This window comes from Odocoileus virginianus, chromosome 10 (genome assembly GCF_023699985.2).
Source record: "Odocoileus virginianus isolate 20LAN1187 ecotype Illinois chromosome 10, Ovbor_1.2, whole genome shotgun sequence".
Classification (NCBI taxonomy): Eukaryota; Metazoa; Chordata; class Mammalia; order Artiodactyla; family Cervidae; genus Odocoileus; species Odocoileus virginianus.
Window position 1 is genome coordinate 23,777,162 of NC_069683.1, and position 26,870 is coordinate 23,804,031.

At 45.3% G+C, this 26,870-nt stretch overlaps 1 protein-coding gene and 1 long non-coding RNA gene across 4 annotated transcripts in view; one reads left to right on the forward strand and one right to left on the reverse strand.

The window, feature by feature from the left end:
- EHF (ETS homologous factor) overlaps positions 1-24,498 on the reverse strand; it is a 43,271-nt gene extending 18,773 nt beyond the window's left edge. The window contains exons 1-2 of one of the 2 annotated variants that reach the window (XM_020912253.2): positions 24,281-24,498; positions 2,613-2,712 (exon numbers count right to left, since the gene is read on the reverse strand). In XM_020912253.2, coding sequence (XP_020767912.1) covers positions 2,613-2,709 — 97 coding nt within the window. In that variant the 5' untranslated portion in view covers positions 2,710-2,712; positions 24,281-24,498. Of the gene's footprint in view, positions 1-162; positions 622-2,612; positions 2,713-24,280 lie in introns of those variants that run through there. The other variant, XM_070473192.1, reaches the window with a different exon arrangement.
- Positions 19,094-26,568, forward strand: LOC139037098 (uncharacterized). 2 transcript variants are annotated; one of them, XR_011489907.1, is made up of 4 exons: positions 19,094-19,204; positions 21,489-21,780; positions 25,237-25,407; positions 26,409-26,568. It is a non-coding gene; the product is annotated as an uncharacterized lncRNA (long non-coding RNA). The 2 variants fall into 2 exon arrangements; XR_011489908.1 differs by lacking the exon at positions 21,489-21,780 and adding an exon at positions 24,975-25,051.
- The last annotated feature ends 302 nt before the right edge of the window (positions 26,569-26,870 follow it).

A 26,870-nucleotide genomic window follows, 5' to 3' on the forward strand; every position in this document is an offset into this window, starting at 1 on the left:
GTTGCTGAAGAAGAAATAACATTGGAACCTGGAAGAGCTGTGAGGTTCATTCACAGGATGGCTGATTCAAGTACCAGTGAAGAAAAAGAGTTCCTTCAAGCCAATAAATATTACTGAGCTCACTATGAACTAACCATCTATGCATGTGACTCTCATACTCACTTAAGAGAACATCACTAAATCAACCCAGAGTGCTGGAGGGATGGAGAAGAGAGAGCCAGCTTCTGTTGGCATGTGACCAGGCTTCGAGCTCTAACAATCCCTTCTAAAGCAGGGACCAAGGAAGGGAGCACTGTCTTGGAAAAGGCTAGGGGTAGGGACAAGGGGAAGACCCTATTATAGCCCACCAAGCTGAAGAAGGGGAAATCTAACTGAGCATAACACACAGATACTCCCACCAACTGAAGGACAGACCAATAAAGGAAAATGTGGCACGAGAAAATGGTCCCTAACTTTTTCTTCAAGGTCCTGCTAGATCAGTATTTCTCTAAACTCTAAAGTAATTATGAATTACCAGGGAATGTTGTTCAAATGCAGATTCTGATTCCATAGACTTGGGGTGAGGCCTGAGATTCTGCATTCCTGGTGAGTGTCCCAGGGATGGGGATGATGATGATGATTGTCGGTGGACACAGTTTGCATGGCAAGGAGATACAGAGCTCCAAAAGGTCTGATCCCCATAATACCCACAGCCTGGCCCTCAACACTCCCCGAGGAGAAGCTGAAGGGGGAATGCTTCCAACCCACTCCTGTTTTTGCTCACCCTCTTGGACTTCATCCACTGCTCCAGACTTAAGGATTGCTAAGAGCAGGAGGTCAAGATCACATGGGCACAAAGGTACTGTCCTGGGTCATACCTGCCATTCACATTAGATGCCTTACTCTTCATTTCTCACAACCACACAAAAGCAGGCCTGAACCCTCAGCTGGGGTCCTAAAGGGGAAGCCAACACTGAAGGGGGAAGGGACAAGGATTGGAAGAGTCTAGTCCCCACATTTAAATACATAGAAATATTCCCAAATATACTAACACACTGAGCCTAGACGGGATGTCTCTCATTCTCTCCACTGTTTTTGGTGTCTCACCAATACAGCTGTTGAAGGGTGGGCTATATTTTTTGCAGCTCCCCAGGTCTCTGTTCTTTTATCTTTAAATTAATTATTTTGTTAACTGTGCAACTCTGAGGTTGCAAACAAGAGACAACTCTCAATAACCCCACACCGGGCCTCCAGTACTTTCTTCTTTCAATGTCACATGATTCAGATGAGAGGAGGGTTCCTGACAGTGCAGCCTATTAGAACTTGGCAGAACCAGAGAATTTTGTCTGAAGTTGAACAGGGCAGACTCCCCACTAGCCTCCAGAAGTTTGGGGAGAAGCATTGAAAAGCCTATGAGTTCAGCTCCGCTCTGGCATTCAACTGGTCTCCCCAACCCCATTCATCAAGACCAGGAGCTTCTGGAAGTGAGAATGTAACAATGATGAGTGGATTCCACTCCCTGCAGAGCAAAGAGGAATGCTGCCATAATGGAGGGTCTTAGGGCTTGGGATGCAAAAGACTTTCCGGCCTGAAGAGCTTTACCCTGTTTAGAATTATCCTTCAAGGTCCCCATAGGGAAGTTCATGCCCAGAAAAGATAGCAGTTCAGGAGGACAGGTGATCAAATAAGAGAAGGTCTCCCCTTCCTGTTTTCCATGCTGTGTGGCTGGGGATTCCAAACTGAAATGTGGAGCTGCCCAGGAATCGGCGGCTTCTTGGAGAATGCAACCCTTACAATTAGCATCCCACTCCTGCCTCCCAGACACTGTTCACCAAGAGCCACTTTCATGATGTTCACGGGAAGCAAGAGCAGCAGAGTCTCCGGGGAGGAAATTAGCAGCAGGCAGAGGGTGGGAGAAGGCCCGGACATCCTTATGCCTGCTGCGGTCCAGTGCATAGCAGTCTGCCCCAACTGACTGCCTTCACAACGAGGTGCACGGCCCTGATCAGCAACGACTGTATTCAATCTGGCTTCTACAGTAAGCCATGGGCTGGATCCACCAAACCCTCTGTAGGCCCCAGAGTTAAGCCCTCCCTCTTCTAATCCACCAATCCCAGATTAAAGCACCACAGGCAGGCACATGGTCTCCTAACAAATCTACCCACCCTTTACAGAGGGAAGTCACCGGAAGATGAAACAGAGCAATGAAGCTGCTCTAACTCTCTTCTCCTTAACGTCCATGCTTCCAAGCCCCCCACCCCCCCCCACACACACAGAGTTTTCTCTCCTATCCCATCTTCATATCCCAGCCAACACTATTAAAGTGGCCTTACTTTGGGGTATCTCTTCTCTCACCCTTTCTGTCAGCTTGCCAACCTGGAACTTTGAATATTGAGAGGAAACCACGTAATATCTCAAGTGGGCTTCTGGCTGGGGCTCCGGGGACCTCTGGGGGTCTCCTGCATGAAGAGTTTTCTCCAGTCGCCTGGCTTCCACATCCCCTGTATTTCCCACAGGCCTCCTAGCTCCCACTCCCCCTGTATGCTTCATGAAGTTGGGGAATGAAGTCTAATCAAAGCAAAGGAAGAAGCTGGAAGAAGCTGCAAGGGGAAGGACATGCGCAGCCCCCTTACCATTGCATGTGGGGTAGCTGTCTGTCCAGGCCGGCTGCTGGTGGAGAAGATTGTTGCTGGGGTTGAGATTCATTACACCACTTCCTTCCAGAATCATGATCTGTAAGGGGATCAAACAGGCCGTTCCGTCAGTGCCTCTGGGACAAACGTCATTTCAGAGTATGGATCATAGAGCAAATTTAGGAAGGAAGAAAGAACGTGTCCTCCCATCCACTGCCTGCCAAGCATGTTGCCACAGCCCTTTCAGTAAAAGCAAAACTGACTGGCAATTAAAAATTTCCAGGTTCAATTTTCATATGCATGAGGCAAGTTTTTACAGCCACCCATTCATAAATGAATAATCTCTGCTCGGGAATGAAACAGGAGGAAAATGTAATACCTGCTCACCGGGTGAGTTTGGCTAGCAGCCAACTTTTTTCTTTTTTTCTACAAAAGTGAAAATGTCAGAGAGATTTTGTTGAAAGAGGAATCGCCGTGTGGGAACCCAGACTTGACATCAGACATGTACCAGTTCTGACACACCTGCGCAGCCTGCACCTCGGCATCCAGTGAATTTCCTCAGCGAGGATATCTGCCAAGAGATGGGCTGGTCTCAGGGGACCTCAGCCATATTTGACCTAGAGCTTTTCAAGTACTTCGCTCTGGGATAATGTTATAAATCAACTGGTTTCCCCAAGACACTGACCCTTCCCTTCCTTCTTGGTAAGAAGTTCAGCCTCACATTCCCTTTCCTTTTAGTTGTCGCCATTCAGTTGCTCAGTCAATATCTGACTCTTTGCAACGCCATGGACTGCAGCACACCAGGCCTCCCTGTCCTTCACCATCTTCCGGAGTTTGCTCAAACTCATGTCCATTGAGTCGATGACGCCATTCATCTGGAGAATACTGCAAGCTTCACAGGTGATCTGAACGGGACTTTCTCAGTATGGGGCTCGTTTTCTCAGTAAGGGATCAAGGAGAAGAGCCTTTCTTCCATGAGCCTGCTTTTGGATTTTTTTGAACCGTATGAAAATTTTACGCTTTAGAAATTATTCACCTCAGTCCTCCAGCACTTACAACGTTCTTACCCTCATGCTGGACTCAAAGCCTCAGAAGTGTGTTCAATCATTCAAAGGATGAGCAGCCTGTTTCTAGAAGGTGACTGAGCCTTACCCGGGACCTCTAAGGGTAACCTGCTCTTTCTAAATGTTGGAGTCAGGAGAAGCTACCATTACAATAGAAGGTCATGGAAAATTCCCTGCCTGTTTGGGCGAAAACTTGCATCTTCATGTGTCACCAACATCCCCAGGATAGAAATTGCCCAGCCAGAGCCATTCCACTCCCTCAAAACCCCTTCTTCTAATTTAACTATTGCTCCTTTGGGTCAATGTAGGGTTTAAGAGGGGAGAAAAGGGGTCTGGAAAAGGCATGAAAATTCTCTCCTGTATTCATTCATTCAACAGATATTTATTAACCTTGCAATGGGCTGGGCACAGTTCTAGGAACAGGGAGTAGAGCAGTGATTAAGAGTTGAATTAGGCTAAACAGGAACATTTATGATGATTATTAACATCATCATCCCGGTTGTTTGGCAAATAACTAGACCTGAATCCAGCCTGAATAGAAGGTAGAAGGCAAGATGGGGTGGGAATGATGAGCACTGTAACAGACCACAGGGAGGGGAGGTAGCCGAGCTGAGTTATATGTGGTGGTGCCATAAAGATGAGTTTCGACATCAGAAAGAGCTGGGGTTTATCCCAAGTTCCACCACTTAATACCAGCTAAGGTTTGTACTAAGTCAAACAAGTTATTAGCCTCTCTGAACCCCAGTTTCCTTTTATGTAAAATGCAGACTATTATACCCACCGTACGTATTGGTTGGGGCTTAAGTGAGTCTCCATACCTTGAGCACTTGGCACCAAATAGGACATGACTGCATAGCAGGTATGTTATGATGAGGAGGGACACTATGCCTCTGGACAACCTGAACCAGAAGTAACCGTGGGCCTGTTTCCCCAGGTGGAACGTGAAGGGCTAGTAAATTGCTTTTGAAGCTCATTTCCAGAAATGTCTTGGATTCTCACTCTCAGAGAAAACCAACCCAAGTCAAACCTCCTTTTCTTTTCCCCATCGAGCTTTCTAGAGCAATAGCCCTAAGCTAAGAAATCAGATGGGGTACTTGAAGGCAAAAGAAAGCTTCCAGGTCCCCAGAGGGGTGGCTGGGAGAGGGAGAGGACAGGGCACCAGCTCCTGTTTGCTCAAGGCTAGGCTTGTCCCTTGCCAGCATTTGCTCAACTACAAGCAGTAGAAAGGTTACTGTTTAACCCTGAAAGGGCTGAAGCTCAGAGCGCAGTCCATGTGCCCTCCAGGCTGGGGGTGGGGGTGGGGTGTGCAGGGGAGGCTTCCCTGAAATTCTTTCACAAGGTTTTGCCTGCAGGGCTGTTTCAAAGTGGCTATTTCAGTGGAAGTCAGGCCCGCTGGGGCCAACTATGACCTACTTCCTCAGCCAGCTGGCTCAGGGTTTCTCTTCACCAATTCCCCAAAATCTAGAAGACAGGGTGGGGTGAGGACCAAACACCCAGCTTTGGAGTTGGGGAGAGGTGGGCTCAGATCCTAGTTCTCCTGCTCCCCGTGGGTGACCTTGAACAAGTTCAAGTCTGTCTGACCTGAATCTTTCTGATCCTCACTTTCCCCACTTGTAAAACGGGAACAACCCAAACTCAAAGGGCTGTGGGCATCAAATGAACTTGTGCACACAGCTCAGCGGGTACTAAGAATTCAATAAATGTCGCAGGAACATGGGGGCCAGACTCCCGCTTATGACCAAATGCCCCAAGAGCCCCTCTCCTCCAGGCGGGAATCATTTCTCGCCATGAGGCATCCAGAACTACTCTCAGCCAGAGAGAAGTCCTGAGGACTACAAGGTCACAGCTGCCCCATTTCCATCTGGGCCCCCAGGAGGCTGAGTGCACTCCCAGCTGGCACCCCCTTTCCAAGGGAAAGCGGCCAGGACAATGAGGGGCCCTTTTTACAGGGCCCAGTAAATGGTTAGCACCCATAAAAGAGTTTATGTGGCTTATTCCTCAGTGAGTCAGAGTTCACTGAGCTCACCCAGGCTGCTGAGGAGAGAAGGTCAGTGTTCTCAACCCAGCTTGGGGCGGCAGGGACCATGCCCTCAGGGTGGGCACAGAAGGCCCCTGGGGCCAGCACGGCTGAAGGCCTTTCACCAAGTTATACCCACCTTGGAGGCCCAGCTTTTCAGGTGTAAAATGAGGACATTTGCCCCCCAACAGCCTCACAAGATGGTTGAGAAGATCAAACGAGATAATAGATAATAAATGTGCCTTTTGAGAATGGTTAAAAAAAAGAAAGAAAAAGCATTATTATAACCAACTCACCCACACTCCCATATACAAATGTAGACTTTCCGTGGTACGTGGTGATTACCTTCTGCTGTGCTTAGTCGCTCAGTCGTGTGTCCAACTTTTTGTGACCCCATGGACTGTGGTCTGCCAGGCTCCTCTGTCCATGGGATCCAGGTAAGGATACTGGATTGGGTTGTCATGCCCTCCTCCAGGGGATCTTCCCAACCCAGGGATCAAACCCAGGTCTCCCACAGTGCAGGTGGATCCTCTACCATCTGAGCCACCAGGGAAACCCAAGAATACTGGAGTGGGGAGCCTATCCCTTCTCCAGGGGAACTTCCTGACCCAGGAATTGAACTGGGTTTTCATGCATTGCAGGCAGATTCTTTACCAGCTGAGCTACCAGGGAAGCCCAGGTGATTACCTGATGAGGTATGAAAAGCAATCCTTTTAATTCAGAAGTATTAATGCGTCTCTTTCATCTTTTTACTTTACCTTCAGCATAACTTTTATTATTTTCTTTAAAAAAAAAAAGTATCAATTATGGGAGGTTGAGACTTTGGAGACTTTGAGGTCTGGGTTGGAACCCAGACTCCCCATCTTTGTCTTTGAGCTATGTGACCTTGAGTTTGTTACTCCTTCCGAGCTCAGCATCTTCACTGATCCCAAAGAGGGAGTCAGGGGACCGTGGATGTCCTCCAAGCTTAAGGGCTATTTGGAAGGATAAGTAATGCTACGAAGTTAAAGATCCCTGGGCTTCCCTGGTGGCTCAGATGGTAAAGAATCTACCTGCAACGTGGGAGACCTGGGTTCACTCCCTGGGTTGGGAAGATCCCCTGGAGAAGGGCGTGGCAACTTACTCCAGTATTCTTGCCTGGAGAATCCCATGGACAGAGGAGCCTGGCGGCCTGCAGTCCACGGGGTCACACAGAGTCGGACATGACTGAGCTAGTAAGCACAGCACATAGTACAGCACCAGCAAACATGCTCTTTTAATATGTTTCTTTCCCTTTTCTTAAACATCAGTTCTCAAGGTATTTCTCTAACACATTTTACTTCTTCCAAGATGGGAAGCAGTAAATTGAGAGTCTAAGCAAAAACAGCTCCACCATTTGAGCTAAAAGCAAGCTGGAGAAGGATCCGCTTCACCTCATTTCCAGCTAGAGAGAGAATTCTAGGGTGAAAAGCAGAGTTTCTCAGCCTGGGAGTGACTGGCATTTTGGTCCAGGATGGTACTTGTTGGGAGGGCTATCTTGTACTGCAGGATGCCTAGCTGCATCCTAGCCTCTTCCTACTAGATTCTAGCAGCACTCATGCATTACCCCTGGGAAAAAAGTCCCAGAGTCAGATCATGCCTCGTCATGAGCTCCAGTCAAATCAGAGCCTATGGAGACAGCAGCGCAGATATTTTTCTTGCTGGTGTGGTGACTTTGGACTAGCCCTTCTGAGCTTCTATATCCTCTCCTGGGAAACTGCCACCTAGGCTTGCTGGAGGACAGAGGAGATTAGGACTATGGGGCCCCTGGCACAATGCCTCATCATACCCATACCCGGTAACTGCCTCCTAGGTGGAAGTTTATGAAAATGCACTGACTATTGGACCCCCTTTGTCCATTCTCACATAGTATGTATTCTGGGAACACAGCATAAATTGTTACTTGGAGTATTGAAAACTACATATCAGAAAAAGAAAAAAGTAAGATTTAATTCAAACCAAAAGATTGAAATGCACTGAGATATACAAGGTTTTTCCACCTGCATTCTCTTCACTGATTCCTCCACATTTGCCCAAGACATCACCCTTTGCACCACAATTCTAAGACTGACACTTTGGATGATAGAAGTCTGCTCTTTATTTCAAGAGTAGGAACCATGGGTGGGATCCAATCAATTACAGCAGATGGTCCCTCATGCCAGCCGTCCAGTTGGACATTCTTCTACCATAGGCAGCAACTCCCTGGGCCACTAGGGTCTGGCCAATCCAAACCCAATTTGGCAGAGAGGCAGCACTGTGCTATGCTGGGGTGGCCAGAATCACTCTTTATTCCCCACTTGGGTAAGGGGCCCCTTGGGATTAAACACAAGCACCCACAGTGCCCTAAATTGCTACAGACTCAGACTATTTCTGGGCCACCCACATATAGAGACAACCCAGCACGTCTGTACCCACCCTACCAGACCTTCATCAAGGGTGGATTCCCTTCCAGCCCCAGCCTGACCACCATGCACCAGGAAGACCAATGGATTGGGGAGGGGGCCAGCAGAACACCTAGCCTGACCCTAAAGTTTAAGGGTGTCACATTTTAACTGTTGCTCAGCAGCTCAGTTGGGAGTGGGTGAGACCAGCCACAGAGACAGAATCTCACTAATATCTGGGTTGAAAGGACATACTGGGTGAGACCAGCCACAGAGACACAATCTCACTAATATCTGGGTTGAAAGGACATACGCAAGGTGTGAGGAGCTTCAAACCCAGCCCAACATTGCTATTCTGAAGGGCAGTTCTCATGGTGACTCAGATGGTGAGGATTGAAATCTTGATTCTGCTCCTTGGCAGGCTGTGTTGACCTTGGGGAAGTACCATCCTGTTTAAAGTTTCACTTTCCCCTATGATAAAAGGTGGGAGAAATTGGAGTTGATGTGTGGATCAAATGAGGATATTTGTAAAATTCTCACATAGTATGTCAGGAAATGTTAGCTGTCACCGTGGTCCCTGCCCAGAAGTCTCTCTCTGAACTGCGTTGGTTGACTTGGGCAATATTCTTAGGGTTGAGGTAGACTCTTCAGAGGCAGGATGGTGCAATGGTGAGAAGCACCAGGCTGTGGAGTCAAATGGCCATGGTTCAATGCCTGGCTTTGCCAACTGACTAATCACTTGGACAAGTAATTCAATTTCTTTGGGTCTCAGTTTCCTTGTTGATAGGATGGGGGTGATATGAAAAGGGTTGTTGAAAGACAAAATGAGACCATACCAGTAGAATTCTTGATACATATTACACATATCACAATATACATATTAAGTACTTGGTGAATACGAGCTAGTAAGTGTTAGTCACTCAGTAGTGTTCGACTCTTTGCAACCCCATGGACTGTAGCCTGCCAGGCTCCTTTGTCCATGGAATTCTCCAGGCAAGAATACTGGAGTGGATTGCCATTTCCTTCTCTAGGGGATCTCACCAACGCAGGGATTGAACCCAGATCTCCTGCATTGCAGGCAGGTTCTTGACCATCTGAGCCACCTGGGAAGTCCCTAATTATTATTATTATCTTTTATTTATTGTGTTGTGACTTATTATTTCATTGAGCCTCCAAGGTGGAAACTGAGGGTTAAGTTCATTTCAAGCAAGGCTTCTAACTTCTACCATCTCCATAATGTTCAGCAGTCCCAGTGAGCTGCCACACTCTAGCCTAGGGCTGGCTCGGGCCTCCCCAGCCCCATCCCGCTCTGCAGGGTGGAACACCATTAGTCTGAGCGATGGGCACGTCTCTGAGCCCCGGCTCACAGAAGCCGCGCTCTGCCCCTCCGCCCGCTGCCTGCTCCCCTCCGTGCCACCAGACACATGCTGCCTGAGACTGCCAGCGGCAGTGGGAGGGCACACCTCCGCAGGCCCTGGGTTACCGCCCCAGCGTGTTGCTCCCACACGCCATAGCTGGTTTGCAGGTGCACAAGACAGCAGCTCGTCTAAGATAGGAGCTCCCGGCAGAAGACGGCCTGCAGATCTCTGTCCTACAGAGTCTCTTCGCACACGAACTGCTCAATTACTAGAAGAAAGGGGTCTGGGATTTGAGCTCATAGGACAGAAAAGTGAGCAGAAGGAGGTTCCCTTGGAACATTGGCAAAGGCCCAGAGCCATGCCTTCTGGAGCCCAGGAGGCTCTGCCCAGTCTCGGGACTCCTAACAAGGCCAAGCCCTGCTCCACTGGTCTCTCTTAAGCATACAGAGAGGACCTGCCAGCAAAGACAAACACAGCCCAGCTTGGGCTCCCTCATCTAAAGCAAGGTGTGTCTTTTGCTCTCTGGTGGGGCTACTGAGACCTAAGACCAAGTGCTGAATTAATAATAATAATAGTGGCTACACACTATAGTGGCTAGGGCTTATTGAACATTTTAAATGTGCTGCCTCTGTGCTCGAAGTTTTAAATCCATTATCTCAGTCAGTACTCACAATTGCTCTGTAAGGCATTATGTCACTCAGCAAATGGTTCATCTGCGGCTCCAAGAGGTTGTGTCACTTGTTCTAGCTCACACAGTTTTGAAAGAACTGAAACTAGCAGAGAATTCAAACTCTGAGTGTCTAGCAACAAACCCTGGGCACTTTCTGCTGAGATGGGGGTGCTTTGCCAAAGAAGAAAGATACCCTCAGCTCATCCTCAGCCCCAGCCCCATCCTACACACAGTCACAGCATTCTCCCTGTGCCGCCTGGGGCCTCACACCTTTGCCAGGTTTCTCTTAGATTCCAAAGTTCTCTGTGTCATTCAATCATGCAGGGACCCTGATTGAAACACGTTTCCTTTTTTTCCAGAGCAACCTGAAGTCATCTCTCTTCTCAATGTATTCAAGAGTTCTTTTTAGAATGAAAGGGCAGAATTCCGTTATCATTTTTCCATACCTACAATATACTCAGATAGGAATATTTAGGGCCAGTTTTATCTATGGTACTCTTTTAGCCGTTAAAATAGATTCATGTGTGCTAAGTTGTTTCAGTCGTGTCCAACTCCTTGCGATCCTATGGAGTGTAGCCTGCCAGGCTCCTCTGTCCCTAGGGTTCTCCAGGCAAGTATACTGGAGTGGGTTGCTGTGCTCTCCTCCAGGGGATCTTCCCCAATCGAGGGATCAAACCCGGGTATCATAAAAGGAGTATTTATATATTCATGCAAATATATTAATCTATACATGTAAATACATGAATATATTTGCATACACATATGAATATTCCGTGTATGATTCAGTAAAATGATTTTTAGTTTATATTTTAGAAATAAACCAATCCACAATGCTTTATGCTTCATCTGAATTACAACTGAATTAGTTCAAAAAGTAGGGTTTTCTTCTGCTGGGAGGGTGAAGATACACTGGAAGCCACCAGGGCCACAGGGCAAATCATAAGCAGGGCTTTGCTTGCATTCTCTGTTCCCAGCCCTAGGGGACTGAGCATCAAAGCCACAGTCTGCCTTCTTCCCAGATCCCTGATTCATTCAACCACATCATCCCCAAACTGCCTCAGAATACTGCCTCATGTGGGTATTTTTACTCCTCAAGCCCAAGGAGCAATTAGGCATTTTCAATAATCGCTTTTGCAATGACAGCACTATCCAGACCATTCTCGGTCCTTAATCAAAGTTACCAGCAGGTGAATTCACAGCATTTGCCAAAGGATGTTGCAACTGCTTACTGACTTCCTGTTTCAATATGACTGTCATTTCAAGAGAACTACTCCCAGTGAGGAGAAAAGAAAATTCAAGTACATGTGAAATCTAACTGAATGTAACAAAGATGATAATTCATGTTTCCAAATGAATCAAAATGTGAATCAAGCTTGGGGAATGTATTTGATCCTCTCGGGATTACATCACAGGTTAATTTCATACCCTCATAATGTGTTTCAAGACAGACATTTCGTGTTCCCAGGGGCAACATTGGAAGCATTATTCCTGGGCTTTCAAGGGTTTACTTGAGCCATGATGCTATAGTGGGAGCCTGAGAGTCGATTCATTATAGATACACTTTACTGACGATAAGCCAGTTGAAAATATGCATCTTATGCTGATTTTTATCAGTCTCAGTGACAGTTCAAACAAGAAACAGACACTGACAGGGGACAGGAACCAAAATTGATCAAAAAACAAGATTCCCTTACATGACCTCAGGGGCCTTTATCAATTGTGTTCAGCTATGACAACCTAAGAATAGGGCAAGCCTTGAAACATGAATGTCACAGAGTCTTTTCAGATCTCAAGAGAAACTATGGTTCTCTCCTCCCCAAACTGCATACTCACACCAAGTTTTGCACATATTTTGTGCAAAAGGCCCTCTAAAGACCATCCACTGACCCCCTACAGATCTATTGACACCGTGGATCTTTAAAACAAAATCTCTGTTGCACTCCTTTAGGGTTGAAATTAAAAGAAAACTTGTAATGGAGTCAGGGTCAGAAGAAAGCCTACCCTGACCTCTGAGAGAAGCCCTGAGAGTTTTTATTCTTGCTCTTACTTGACATGAGTGTTGCATAGTTTTCCTACAATGGCAGCAGGAAGGGCCTGTCCCACTCTATCAGCAGCTGAAGTAGGACTGTGCTGCATCCAAGACAGCCATTCTAGACCTCTGCTTGGCAATGTAGTAAAAAATTCACCGTCTACCCACCACCCTGAACCTCAGTATCTCTCTCCTGACTAATCCTTGATCTCCCTTCTAAAACAAAGTAACCATAAACAACACATAGCAGAAAATAAAAGCAAAAACAAACAAACAAAACCCAGCCTACTTTTACAACCGAGGTCTCCATAAGTCTTTGGAAAGGCATAGGTATGGGAACTGGGAGATTAATTTTACAATGCTTATTTTCCTACTTGACCGAAGAGGCCACATGATTGGTCTACAGGCCACTTGTATCATCAGCCCCCAAGAAGAAGTTAAACTTAGAGTTTCCTGAGGTCCTACCCAGACCTGTGAATCAGAATCTATGCTTTTAAGACCCCACCTTCACCAATCCTTAAGCACTCTTGCCATTAAGAGCTTCTGGTTAAAGACTCATCTACTTGAGTTCCCTCAAGTTCCCACAACAAGATAACGAACTCCAGCAGATATTGGCCCTAAAATAAACATCCATAAACACCAGGAAGTCCTCGTAAAGTCAGAGGCAACACATTTCAATTCAAAGAACTCAAGCTTCAGTTCATCTGCGGAGATTCTCTCCCTGTCTTATTGCCTAACTTGAAGTAAAGCAGTTCCTAACATCTAGTACTACCAAATTGTTCAATGCAACAGTGCTCAGCAACTTAACAAGCATTAAGTCTGTGAAGGCCAAACAAAGTCCTCAGAACACAGCGTTTGCGGAGGGTTTTTGTAATGATTATTTCCATCAAGGGGATTTCATAGCTGGCTGAGTCACCCCTTATTCCATCCTACCCCCATAACAGCTCTTCCAAAGATTACTTAACCACCCTGGCTTTTAGACCTCATACCGAAGAAAACTGGTATTTTAGCCTTCAGTGGAGAGAAACAATCATCAAGAAATGTTTGCCCTGCTAGTATAGATATTGATCCCTTCCAATTCATAGATATTCATTGACGAGCTACTAGATGTTGGCAATATCCTAGGTGCTGGGGGCATAAGAGTGAACAAAACACAGAAGCTGCCCTGCTCGATTGGACTGTCCAGCAAGGGCACCCCTTCTGAACATGATGTAATAGCTCTTTCCAAGGTCATCTGGCCTCATTGGCCATCTCCTGCTGGGGTTACAGTGGAACAAGAGCAGAGAGAGCCAGGTGACCTGCTTTGGCATTTGGAAATGACCACGCTTGGAAAGAACTTCAACTCCCTTAAAAAACAGGGTTAGGGCAGGAATAGAGATGCAGGTGTAGAGAATAGACTCGTGGGCACAGGGGAGGAAGGAGCGGATAGGACGAATTGAGAGAGTAGCATTGACATATATATATACTACTGTGTGTAAAATAAATAGCTAGTGGGAGCCTACTCTAGAGCACAGGGAGCTCAGTTCGGGCTCTGTGATGGCCTAGACGGGAGGAACGGGGGATTGGGAGGGAGGCTCAAGAGGGCGGGGACATGTGTCTACATATAACTGGTTCACTTCATTGTGCAGCAGAAACCAACACAACATTGTAAAGCAATTATCCTCCCATTAAAAATAAATTAATTAATTAATTTAAGAAATAAAACCAGGACTGGTCCTCCTTTCTCCAACAACCCCAAGCCCTTGGCTTGACAGGAAACCCTCATCAAGACCTGGAGTTGGCAGCCATGAGTTTCACAAAGCAGCCTCAGCCAAAACCAATCTCCATGCAGGACAGAATAAAGCAGCTGGTTGTCTGGATGGCTGCATGTCTCTCCCTGAGACAATAGCGTGTTTATGTGTCGGAGGGTTAGGGGCAGGTTAACATAAAACCCACCATAAACAGAGCTGTTAATTCAGTTGCTGGCAGGGGCTTCTGTTATCTTCTGAATACCTCCCAGAGGGTATAAGCCCTACCTTTTCGTTTGAGTTGGCAGCAGAGTTATTTTTTTGCACCTGTTGCTCTGCTCCAATAACAACTCAGTTAAGCATTGATTTGTTGGAAAATAAACAGAAAAAAAGCAAAGAAAGGCATCTGCCCAAACAGCCTGAGCTGGTTTGACGGAGCATTCATGCCAATTTGTTTTTCCTATAAAAACCAAAGAAAAACCAGCGCTTTCAGTTTGAATGCTATCCTCCCACTCCCTGAGAAGAAAAGGTGGTATCGAAGAGACCAGCCAGAGCTGGCAGGGCCCAGGAGCCAGAAGACACTGTACTGTTCCATTGGCTGGCTCTACGAGGGCGCTGAGGGGTATCTGAGATCTGCAGAATGACATGGCCAGCCTCCAGCCAGCCCAGGTTAAGATCCTGAATCAGATTAACAAGGCCAGAGAAGGGGCTGCCAGGGTATGATCATAACCCAAACCACACTCTTCCAAATGGTTGACTTCCGAAAGTCAGTAAGTTTGGGGAGTAGGTGTGGTCTCTGGGTTACCTCCCCAAGCAGAGACTCAGCGTGGTTCTCCCAAAGGCTTCTTTCATCCAGTCCTGGGCGATGAGCATAATTTGAAAACCCCCGGTCCCTGGACCATAGCTTTCCCAATGGGGAAAGGAGGTTAGCCATACCTACCTCCAAGGCAAGCTGTGTAGACTCATTCATGTCTTGCCAAGTGACTTGAGATCCTAGGTGTCCTGTCGAAAGGACCTAAGATGTTCACTGTATGATACCCGCATTAATTCAAGCATCACCACGCTCTCATTTCCCAACAGTTTGTCGATATCACATGATGTGCTCAAGCCAGAAAAGGGTACAAAGAGCTAAACAAATCACTCAAATGGAGATCATGACAACACTAATTAAGTGGTGGCATCATCACCCAGCCTTCAACACACTGTCAGGCGGAGCCTCTTAATATCTCTTTTTTTAAGCCTTGAGCAGAAAACCTGGGATGTGCGGGCAATGCGTGATGTTCCCCGAGATTACCACCTCCCCGCAGCTTTCTCTCAGCCATTGGGCTTTCATTATCACCAGACCACTGGCTTAATGGGGAGGGGAGGTCACAAGCAGTGGGGGGGAAGCCTCCGAAACGCCTCTTCTCAAGGAGCATTAAGAACAGGGTGTTCTGACAAGAGGAGGGATATGGCTGGCTGAACATTCCCAAGCATTCTTGTCATGAGCAGGGCAGGGAGTGGACTGCCTCAGAACCAAATTGGGCAGCCAGAAAAATAAAAGATTTAACAACACCCTCAGTTGACTGAAAAATAAATAAGACCCAAGACGCAGGAATGCGGGAAGGGTGGAGGGAGGTTAAGAGGCTGGAATTGGAGCCAGGAAGGGTTGGGATGGACTGGGACAATGGATTTGACCAGGTTGAGATTAAAGTTTCTTCCCAGAGAAAGACTGAGATGCCCCAGCCAGGGAAAAATCAACAGCCGCCAATTTGGGATCTCACAGATGGTATAATTACAAAACAGCAGTCAAAATTATGATGAGGATGACAGTTTATATTTATTGAGTGTTTATGATGTGCTAGGCATTGAGTTAGACTTTACAGGAATTGTCTCATTCACTCTTTGCAATAACCCCAGATGTGGATATTAGTATTATGTCCATTTTTACAGAAAAGGAGGCACAGAGAACTTGAGTAACTTACTCAAAGACATAAAGCTAGTAAATGGTTGGATGTATTATAATAACTGTATTGGGGTGTGGAGGGAAAGTGCCATATAACTTTTCGTAGCTTTGAAAATGGACCCTTGTATTTCCAAAGTCAAGGTGATTCTCTTTTAGGATCACACACTTTTATTTTTGAAGCTGAGCTCCTTTAAGTACAGCTGTATAATTTTTTCCCCCAAATGTGAGCATGAAGCATACTAAGCATCCTTGTGCCCTGAGTTGAAAGTTATTTTAGTGTCCATCCGTGTGGATGCTACCAAAATACCCGTTCATGTCCACCCAAACTCATCTGTCAAAACTTCAGCCTGGCTTCCAGTTGAAAGCCCCAGGTTGACTCAGCAATTGGGCTTGGCTGCTTGAAGTCACCTCAGACTTATTAGCCATGATAAAAGAGCGGTAATAATAACAAGGAAATTGAAAAATTAAGGGGAAATTGTGCCTCCTTTAGAAAAGCATCTGACGACTAAGCCATCACACATGGGTCCTGATGTCAGACCCACTGTGTCATGGACCTCACGCTGATGAGGGGAGGGGTCTGGGAGCCTGCATTCCATCCCTCTGAGAAGTCTAGGAAAGTTTTCCCCGACTTCTGTCATACCCATGACCCTGCAACTGTTTGTAAAAACGTAGCCATAAAACAGACAGGACTTCACCATCTTTGCAACTTAAGAAACAAATAATAAATGAATTTTCTCATGCGTTAGAGCATCTCCTCTTTAGAAGAAGTAGGGTTTTCTCTTTGTACAATCATTAAACAACCATAGACAAAAAAGTCGTGTTCCTTTCTAGAGTTTTGCTGCAAGACTGATAGACTCTAGGCATACTGGGTCTCATTTTCCCTTCCAGAACACATTTTATTCTGCTTCCTCTAGCTCTCTGACCTGTGGAATAAGCCCTCTGGAAAATAACACATGAAAATACTCCTCAACAAGGCAAGGGACTTCCAATCAGAAAGGTTTTCCCAGGGATCAAATCCCTTCCAGCTGATTATTCAGGTATTCCTCCCCTTGCTTCAGTGGACATCTTTGACACTCCAAATGATCAAATCAAAACAGCCAAGGTCAGCTAGATGAACATGATAAGAAGGAGCCGGGGCTCTCCCTGCAGCTTCCCAGCATCAGGAGTTGTCACACATTTGAATAATTTCATCATATCAAAGGGAGCCCAGCTACGTGACTGGCAGGACTCAGTGCAAAAGGAAAATCCAGAGCCGCTTGTCCCAAATGTGTTAAGAACTTCAAGCCAGCAACAACAGAGTGTTAAACCAATCACAGGTGCTTTCTAAGTGTTGGACCCTGTATAACTGCGGTGGCTGTATTCCGCAGCCCTATCCCAGGGGGTCAGTCCCAGCTCTTGCCTTTACCTATGCCCTTGCTCTATCGCCATGGAGGGCAAGGGGACATTTTGCTGTCTAAAGCTCCTAAAGTAGTTAGGAGAATCAAAAAAAAATATGACATGGAGCATGCCTGTAATAGTAACTGGCTTATGGCAGCACTCAACTCAGTTTAGCTGTTATTAGCATGATTATTATTGTTGTTATTATCTTCATGATGCCAAGGTCCCTTGACAACTCCAAAGCTACCCATAGACAAGAACGATGGGTGGGAAGAAAACACACCCCACTCTGATAGAAACTATTTATTAGCTACTGCTGTTCATTTCATCAGCTGTGTGTAAGAGAGTGCTATGAGTTAGGGAATCTTAGCCTTCTCTTTATACTGTGAACCCATCTTGCAGTCCACTGAGGATTATGGACTCCTCAAAACAACACTTTTGAAATGACAAAGTAAAATACTAAGATTAGAAAGGAAGTTTGTATTGAAATACAATTTTTTTCAAAATACTTTTAGAAATAAATGTGTGATAACATAAAAATATATGTGCTTCTTTGTTGTTGTTGTTGTTTAGTTGCTCGGTCATTTCCGACTCTTTGCAACTCCATGGACTGTTGCACTCCAGGCTTCCCTGTCCTTCACCATCGGAGTTTGCCGAAACTCATGTCCATTGAGTCAGTGATGCCATGTGCTTCTTTATTAGTACATTAAACAAGAATAGCTAGTGCAGGTTCAATAACTTCCATGATATCAAACTAGTGATGAATATTGATATTTTAAGATATCTGTAACAAGTGCAATGTGATACAGAAATATCTGTAATTTCTCTGGGTGACAATCAGTTACAGCTCTTGCTACTGAGGAGTTCAGTACGCTACACTCGTACTGAAATTGAATTGAATTCACATTGAAGATTGAATTTTTAATTACTGAAAATAAAAATTTTATTTGTTTTCACATCCAAGTCCACAAAGCCTCTGATTTCTCCCCATGGACAGTAAAAGATCCCTGGATCCCAGGTTAGGAACATATCCTGTTTTTGTAGCAAGGACTGCTTGTTAAATTCAAAGAGCCTCTAGCTACCACTTCTACATGGCCAGAAGCCTCATTAGAACAACTTACAGGAGGAGACCCCATCGTGCCTTGCCAAAATAAGTAGCATTTTTTTTCAAAGCCTCTAAAATACCCAGAGTGATTAATGCCTTAGATGCTGTGGCCAGTTAAGTATCTGGAGACACTCAAGAATTTAAGGGGTGGGCAATGCATATAAAGTTGTGATTAGTCATGTGGACTGCCGGGAAGGAGATCAGTTTCTTCTAGAGGCTTCTACATGCCAAGCATCAAGAAAGGATAAAAAAAAAGTGCTATGTACCTTTCCCAGGTCTTCCTTGAGGCTCCCGTGGGTGGTGGTTTGCAGCCAGCTCAACACAAGGCTCCACTAAGAGATCCCCCTTCACATGGCTCATCCTACCTCCCTGCTGCCTACCTTCCCCACTGAAAACTCCGCTCCCTTTCTTACCCAAGGTCACAACGCAGAACCAACATCAATCATTTTGACTAAACAAAATCCCAGAATTATCCAGCCATTCCTCCTCAAGAGAGACTCCCTGAAAACACCCAGGTTGAGGACTGATCCTCCAATTCCATTCCACAATTACTAATTGTTTACTCACAAGCATGGGTCCAGATGCTTTCAGATTCTTTGTCTAATTTAATCCTTATAACAACCTGTGCAGATGTTATTACCCCCATCTTCCAGATGAGGAAACTAATATTCTGGAGCTTAGATAATTCACCCAGTATCACTCAGCTGCCCAGTGACAGAGTTGAATGTGAACCCAGGTGTCCTGACTTTACCAGAACACCTGTGTTCTTTCTACCACATTCCAACTGCTTCCAGGCAACAAAAACCCATAGCCTCCTGCCTCTTGAGATACACAAGCAGCCAAAGTCTACACTTCACCCATGTTTCTCAAGCCACAGCCTCTGGTCAAGGGAGTTAGAAAGGTAAGCTAGGTGTCCTCTGATTTTCTCAGTGGACATAATTGAGACAGAGGTTGAACTGAGGCCAAATCTAAAGTCCAGTTGCAAGGAACAAAACAAGTCTTGTCAGTAGTTACCACGGAGACAAGGCTGAAATAATCTTTACCTCCAATAGAGTATATCATTAGTCCTTATGACAGAATTTTTTTAAAGGTTCCTCAGAGGGAACCCTCAAAAACCTCTTTGAGAGAGTCATATGCTCCAAGCCCCATTGTCATATATAAAAGTAGCAGACCTCTTTCATAGTCCAACAAAGTCTTGATAGACTTTTGGAAGAAGTCTGCATCAGGTCAAGAAAGGGATGGCAGGTGAGCTAAAATTTCTCAGATCCACAATTGGACCAATAAAGGTCTAGCGCCAAAGGCCATTTATGTGGTGTCTATGATATAGAGTGAGGGGTATGTGGCTGAATAAGAACTTTTAAATATACCACAATCACGCCCATAAAGGCCTAGCCCCCCAGGCCATTTATGTGGTGACTAGGATACAGAGTGAGGGGTACATGGTTAAATAGGAACTTTTAAATTCACCACAATCACAACATCAAAAAACAAGTGTGCATCTGGACAAGGACCTACAAAAGTAAAAATAAGTAGTTATTATAATAGTGGGGTTCATGAAGTAGTCTAATAGTCCAGTAATCAAAATATTATAGTAGGCCTTTTGGCTCCTTTTGATTTGGGACTTGGTTTTCATCAGAGGCACATTTGGAATGTACGAAGCATGTTTAAAATGCTGGTCATATTTAAAATAAATAGATATCCTTAATAATAATGGAGATGCTGCTGAAAAAGGACAGGAAGGAAACTCTTAGGGCCAGGGTGTGGGGGAAAATTGGAAGAGAAGACATAATATTAATCCAATGAACCAGAACAAGGGGCTCAGCCCTGTAAAACAGACCAAAGACAGAATGTGGTTAGGTGCTAGTGAAATCAGTTTTCAAAGGAGTATTTTACAGGGTATTTCTTTTAAAACAAGGCCAATTAAAGCCCTGGGAGCCTCTTTAAATGGGCCATCCTGCTTGATTCTATTACAAGCTCTGATTTTTCCAGACTCAGGCCAAGGGCCTCTGGAAAGACTGGCGTCTCCAGGTGGGCTGCCCAGTGGCTAGGCCAGCCATGTTCCTCTTCTGATGACCCCTCAGGTCTTCCTCTATAGGAGGTGAGCCCACACCCATCCAGTCCACCCAGTAATTCATGGACAGTCAGTCAAGTGAGCTGACCGGCACCACACAACCCGAGTGGCCTCCATGGGGGCCTGAATATCCACTTTTCAGCCAGCTGCTTCGGGGTTTTACAGAAGAGGGCATTAGAGTGCCTACCGGGGTGTGCCAGCGGCTGCCAGCAGCCACGGAACAGTCAGCTGCAGCTGCTGCTATACCCACGCTGACTTCAGATAAATGAGACAATGAATTAAGATGGGATACTGTCGTGGGAACTGACTCAAGCACCCCTGGGAAAGTCTCCCGGTATCCAGTCTGCAGCACCTCCACAAGGCATATCCCTGGGTCAAAATTCTGAAGACCCCAAGGAAGCCATTTAAGGGCTCCCACTGGTCTTCCTTCCTGTCTCATCCTTATGAGGGCATCTCTCATCCCATTCTCAGCTTTCACAGCCCCAAGTTAAACCTGCTGACCTCTAGACGTAGCTAGCTTTCCCCAGTCACCAGAGTCTGAGGACCGAAGTGTATCTTAAGGATGATCAGGTTTCAAAATGGGGAATCAAAAGCCCAGAGAGATGGAGTGTGCTGCTGTGGGCACACAGCTTTGCTGGGACTACAAACCCAGGTCTCCTGACTGCCGGTCAGGGGGCCGTCCGGCACCCTGCCTGGTCTACGCCGTGCTCCCGCCACTCAAAAACACGAGTCTGGAATTCTTCAAGGAGAATCCGTAAAGAAATTATTTTCCCCTCTGAAGTCCGATAATTCGTTAATCAAATAACTCTGAGGGACCCATGAAAACTTCTACTCCGGCATATCTTAGCTTCCTGACATCAAAGCCACTTGGCTTGAATATATGTTCCATCTTAACATGACCCATTCTCCCTCACTGCACTCTTTGTTTTTCTGCACAGCTTAATAGCCTGGACCTTTAAAGCCCTGTCCGATTTAAATAAACATAATAGTCACATATATCTAATAAGAGCACAATTGCTGCTCCTCAAAACAAATCATATGATTTAAAATCCTATTATGAAAAATTAGATAAGAAAATGTTAAATAAAGTTTATTATTTTCCCTGTCCCTTCAGTGATTGTGCAACAGATTTAAGAGAACCCCACCATGACACGGCTGCTGTCCTGCCTCAGTCTTCAGACGACCATCCCCCGAGCACTGCCGGCGTGCCTCACCCCCGGCTGAGAGCTCAGCGCGGTCGGTTACCCAGTAACACAACCAGGGTGAGAAGCCAAGTCTCCAACGCCAAAGCCGCATGGAGCCGAAGCCTCCCAACTGGGGCCTCTCCCACAACAGAAATGATTGTCACTTCAATTCTACCAGAGAGGGATCTTAACAAGAGAAATGGTCTGAAACGGCAGAAAAAGGTATCACCGAAAATCAGGTTCCGACCTTGTATTTGATTCCTCCAAACCATGGCATTGCCTCTCAAGTATGTTAGCAGTTTCTACCACGGCGTTCTCGGTATCCACCCCACCCCATCTCCCAGAGGTCTTTGAAAATCCCATCTGTTCCAAAGGACTTAGAGGAAGCGAGGCAAAGACTGAATCACTTTTGAATGATTCGTGTAAACCTCTACGACTGGGCTTGATGCTTGAACATTAAACAGGGTTCCTACACTGAGTTTTCAAAAAGCAAGATGGTCTAAAGAACACAATTCAGGGCTAACCTTAATTTAGGGGTGGGGAGTAGGTGGGGATGAGGAAGAAATAAAACATTACAAGAATCCACAACATTAAACTCTACTTCCTAGAAGTGAACTTTGACCCACAGCACTCACATTCTGGCCTAGGACCTGATATGAGTTCCTTCCAGTTTCTGGTTAGCTAACTGAATGCAGTTGAGTAAATATTTTAGCCTCTCAGTTTCCATTTTGTTTCGGCCTTTGAAATCATCAAAAACGTACTGAAAAAGAATCTGCATGAAGTTAGTAAATTAAAGGGAGCACAGATGTGGACTCATGAGTGTGAACATAGGACTTCTCAGAGGTCCAGAAAGGCACAAGGCATTTCCATCTGGGGGCACTCAGAGTATATTTTTTTTAAAAAGAAAAAAAAAAAAAAAGAAAAAAAATCAAAAGGGCATTGTTTGAATTTAACAAATAGATGCTTTTTAACTCAAAAGAAAAAAAATATAATTGAATTTGAGATTTTTCATATGTATGAGGCCTGGATCTAAGGCATCATACTACCCACAATCACCCTAAAAATTTCCAAATAATGCCGCTATCTTGAACAGTAATGCAAGAAAACTGAAAGCACAGTTATTCCCTCAACGTTACTTTCTTCTAAAGTGCCTCTCTAAAACAGTTTAGAAATATGGAGGATTATCTCCATTATATTTATTATTTTTTCAAATGTGATCACACATTTTTGAATGACCTTCATTTCACATTCCACTGTCTAACTTTTAAAGTCTGTCCACATAAGCCATTAGCGATGGTGCAGAAATAATGTAATCCTACACAATTTCAGATTATAAAAAGATGAATTTGATGAGTTATTTCAGAGTTTCAGGACTCAAGTTCTCAAAAAGAAGATAAATGGAGCCTTTTACAAAATCCAAACATAGCTATTAAAGTCATTCTCCTTTTCTCAGAATTAAAGAGTATTCACTTTTATAGGGATACATAAAGCCATTCTTAAAATCTCTTAATAGCCTTTCCTGGTAGCATCCCTTACCCCTAAAATTCTTCCTAATAACACAACTTCATCTCTCCTGTTGGAAATCAACTCTTCCCTCGACCTCAGTGGAATTAGCGCATGGCCACTCATGAGCCCCAACTACACTTTTATGCAGTGAAAAGCTCTATCTAAATACATCCTCTCAGCCATGCCTACAGAACAAACTCCTGAATTAGACCTTCCATTGAAAAGTTCTCCAGTTCAAACACTCCCTCACTTTATCCCTGTTACTAAGGTCAGTGTGGCGAGACACCTGTGAACTTAGACCCAGAAGCTTACGCTTCGTCTTAACAAGATCATGCTCCCACAATCCTAACAGTATCCTAAATCTTGGTAAAGACGGATGGTGAAAATGTCACTTTTCTGACTCGGCATTGTCATTTACCAACAAGAAGATTATCTCCCCACTGTTTCCAGTTCTAGCCACTTGGAGGCCAATACTTCTGCACTGTGGCCAAACGAAATCAAAAGAACCCCTCTCTTAGAAGACATCTGGTGCTGCTGACTCACGTCTGCCTGTCTAGTCACAGTATCCCATCATGGAACAAAGGGCTAGTCTGTCCCCTTGTGATATGGCGAAACTCTTTGCCCAAATTGTGTTTGTTTTCTGGACAGAGGTGTGCAATGCTCCCCAATACCCTTGCCTACCCACGCTGCCTGAACACTTTTTCTAATGTGGGTGCATTACAACTTTGCCTGTTTCCAGCCATTTTCCAACACCAGAATATACTGAAGATGAATCTGCCTTTCCCTACAACTAATGGAATGAGTCAGGAAAATCACCAACAGAAAACATCTCTAGAAAATGAAAATGTGTGTTCTGAGCCCCAACAGCAATTTAGCCAATCAGTGCTTCACTGAGAAGAACCTGTCCCCAGCTTTCAGAATTTCACAATTCAATCCAGGGAAATGGCTTTGTCACAAAAAGAGAGGGAAACCAGGGGACGTTTAAATTCAGTGACTGGGAGCCCCTTCAGGTAGCATTCAAAGTCAGCCTGCCACCCTCCAAAATCAAGTCCTAAGACGACCCAGTGAGGTGAACACAGCTAAGGCGCGTTCACTTCCTGCCAGCTGCCTCCGGGAGTCTCTTTTATTTTCCTCTGTCTGATTCAAGGCAGGTTTCTCTTTCCACTCAGGTATTTGAATTCCAGACTCCAAAGAAGGTTTAAAAATAAGGACTTACCTCATCTACCTAAAGATTCTGGGTGGGAAATCCAATAGCTGTGGCGAATGGAGGGAAGACTGCTGGAAGCACTCACGCCAGCTTGTACGGGGACAGGGAACCAGGAGTGTTATCACGTCTGAGCCCTCATCAGAGTGAAGATCAATGCACATGACAATAATTTTAAATCATTTTGTAGGATGTTAAGCAATAAGCCACCAACCGGGAATTCCCTAAGTCACTTCCCCTTCTTCTGATTGGCTGCCGGGCCCTTTAAAAAAATAAAATAAAGGATTACAAACATTTGCTCATTTGCATTTGGCCAACTCACACGTTAGTGTTCAAACAAAACAGGTCTAACCAGGTTATGCCTGTGTCTCGAGAACAGAGAGACAACCTGTTAATGGATGAGGAATTGATTTGGTGGTGACTGTTCTTTTCAGCTTAGAGGCTGTTTCAGGTGAAAAACACCAGGCTTGCTCCCCAAAGATACCACCAGGAGGGGAGAATGTAAAAGTGATGTGAGCAGAAGCTCAAATCTGGAGGAGATGGTGGTATAGGGGATTCAGGGGCTCTCTTAAACTTCTGTCTTCATGTACTAATTTGTGTTCAGTCCACTCTGCTTCAAAATCAAGATCTTTTTCCTGGCCACGCAGACACCAGGTTTTTATGGGGCTCCCGGCCAGGTTGCTGGAAACATAAATTCTCTCTCCAGGCGCCATCATTACCTCCTTGACACGGACCCTTGGACATTTCAGTGGACTTTGAGAAGCCCATCCCCCCTGGCCCCAGGTAGGAGCTTTGGAAAATTTGAAGGAAGAGTCCTGGGAGGGAGAGTCTACCCTGAGTTGAAAAAGTGTAAGAGTCAGCTGTCAACAACGCAAAGGCCTGACTCTGGTTGTCTGCTTAGCCAGATTCTTCCTCTTGACACTTCCATGGTCTTTTGTTTTTTAACTATATATCAACCCTCCCTATAGGTGCTCGAGAGAGAAAAACCAAGATGCTGAAACTAGAAATACGACAACACACTTTGGGCAAGAAGATGGAACTTGAGGGAGGATCCGTGGATTTCAAATACCCACACAATCCCCACCCCCATGGCCAAAGGCCTGCTTCACTGGCTCACAGATGCCCTTCCTCCAATACAGGTGAATGTCAGTTCCTGGCAAGGAAAAATAATATGAACTTTCTCCCTTGGGTCTCCTTGGACACTGGCCTGGCATGAGCTAAGTGTCTAAGCAGATTTCTTTAACTCACCAGGCCTCCCCTCTATGGGAGGGGAAAGGGAATTTGAGTTTTGGCAAAGAGACAAAGATTTTGTGATCAAAACCAAGAAGTTCCTTGTGCAAAAAAGGAAAGTCTGTATATGGGCAACGACTGAATAAAACAAAAAGTAAGCCGTTGCCCAACAGGAGGTGGGCTAGTGAGTGGACGATAGCACTCCTTTTTTGCTGGTTGTCCTGTGTGGGCGCTGTGTTTGCTGAGGTTCTGGAGGGTGTAAAAGACTTGGTGGGAGGGTAGGTCCAGGAGGGTCTCAGAACTCAGGCAGGTCCTGAAGGTTTTGAAGGTTTTAGAAGTTTAATTTAAGGGGGCTCTGAAAAATGCTTCTATCTCCCTGGCTTTCGCTAAACATTCCCACCATTCCCTACCTTCAACCTTCGTGTTTCCCAAAGGCCTTGTTAAAACACACATATCTGATAAACACAGTAAATGTCATTATTGCCCATTATCACATTAGCCCTAATTAGTCTATCAGCTCCAGATCTGAGAGCAGGGCCCTCAGGGAACAGACTGGGTTTTGCTTAAAGAATGAATCAGGAGCAATCTGAACTAGCAGCCCCACCCACTTCAGGGGGGGTGCTCTGTGTGTGTGTGTGTGTGCGCGCGCGTGTGTGTGCAGGGGTGTGCGTGTGTGTTGGTGGGAAGGGGTGGTAGGGTGTTATTGAGTACCAGTGTAACTCCAGGAAGCAAACTTGATCTTCTTTACAGTTTTGCCTGAGGTTAACCTGAGACAGCAGGGACATATGTGGGAGGCAGGGGGTGTGTGATCAAAAAGTGGTTAACTTCAAAAACAACTCCAAAAGTGATGTGATTCTCAGATCCAGTCCCAGCCACCTTTAATTGCAGGCTTTTTTATTAATATTTCTAGTTGAAGAGGTCCAGTTATATCTCCAATGTCTTCATCTGCTCTTACCCTGCTCATTTTCTATCAGAGGACTACTCCATTAACGCACTCCTGAGAAGAGTCATTTGGGGATGGAAATGATGAAAGGGGAAGGAAAGATGTCACCCCATTCTCATAAACTGCTTTATTTGTGGAGTCTTTATGTATATATACAAAATACCTAACAATGTGTCTGGTCCTTATTGGGTTCTTATTAAGTATTGTTTCTTTTCCTTACTTGAGACTCAGCTAAACCTCCCTTAAAAGCAAAAACATCTTCCTCCTTCATCCAAAAAAAAAAAAAAACCAACTAGATGTTTAGGCCTGCTACATCCATAGAGAAATCCCTTCAGAGTATGAGGTGTTTTACCCTATGGTTAACTTCAGTATGACACCACGTATATCAAATTAGACAAATAGATGGTTACAAAGATAGACAGACAGATG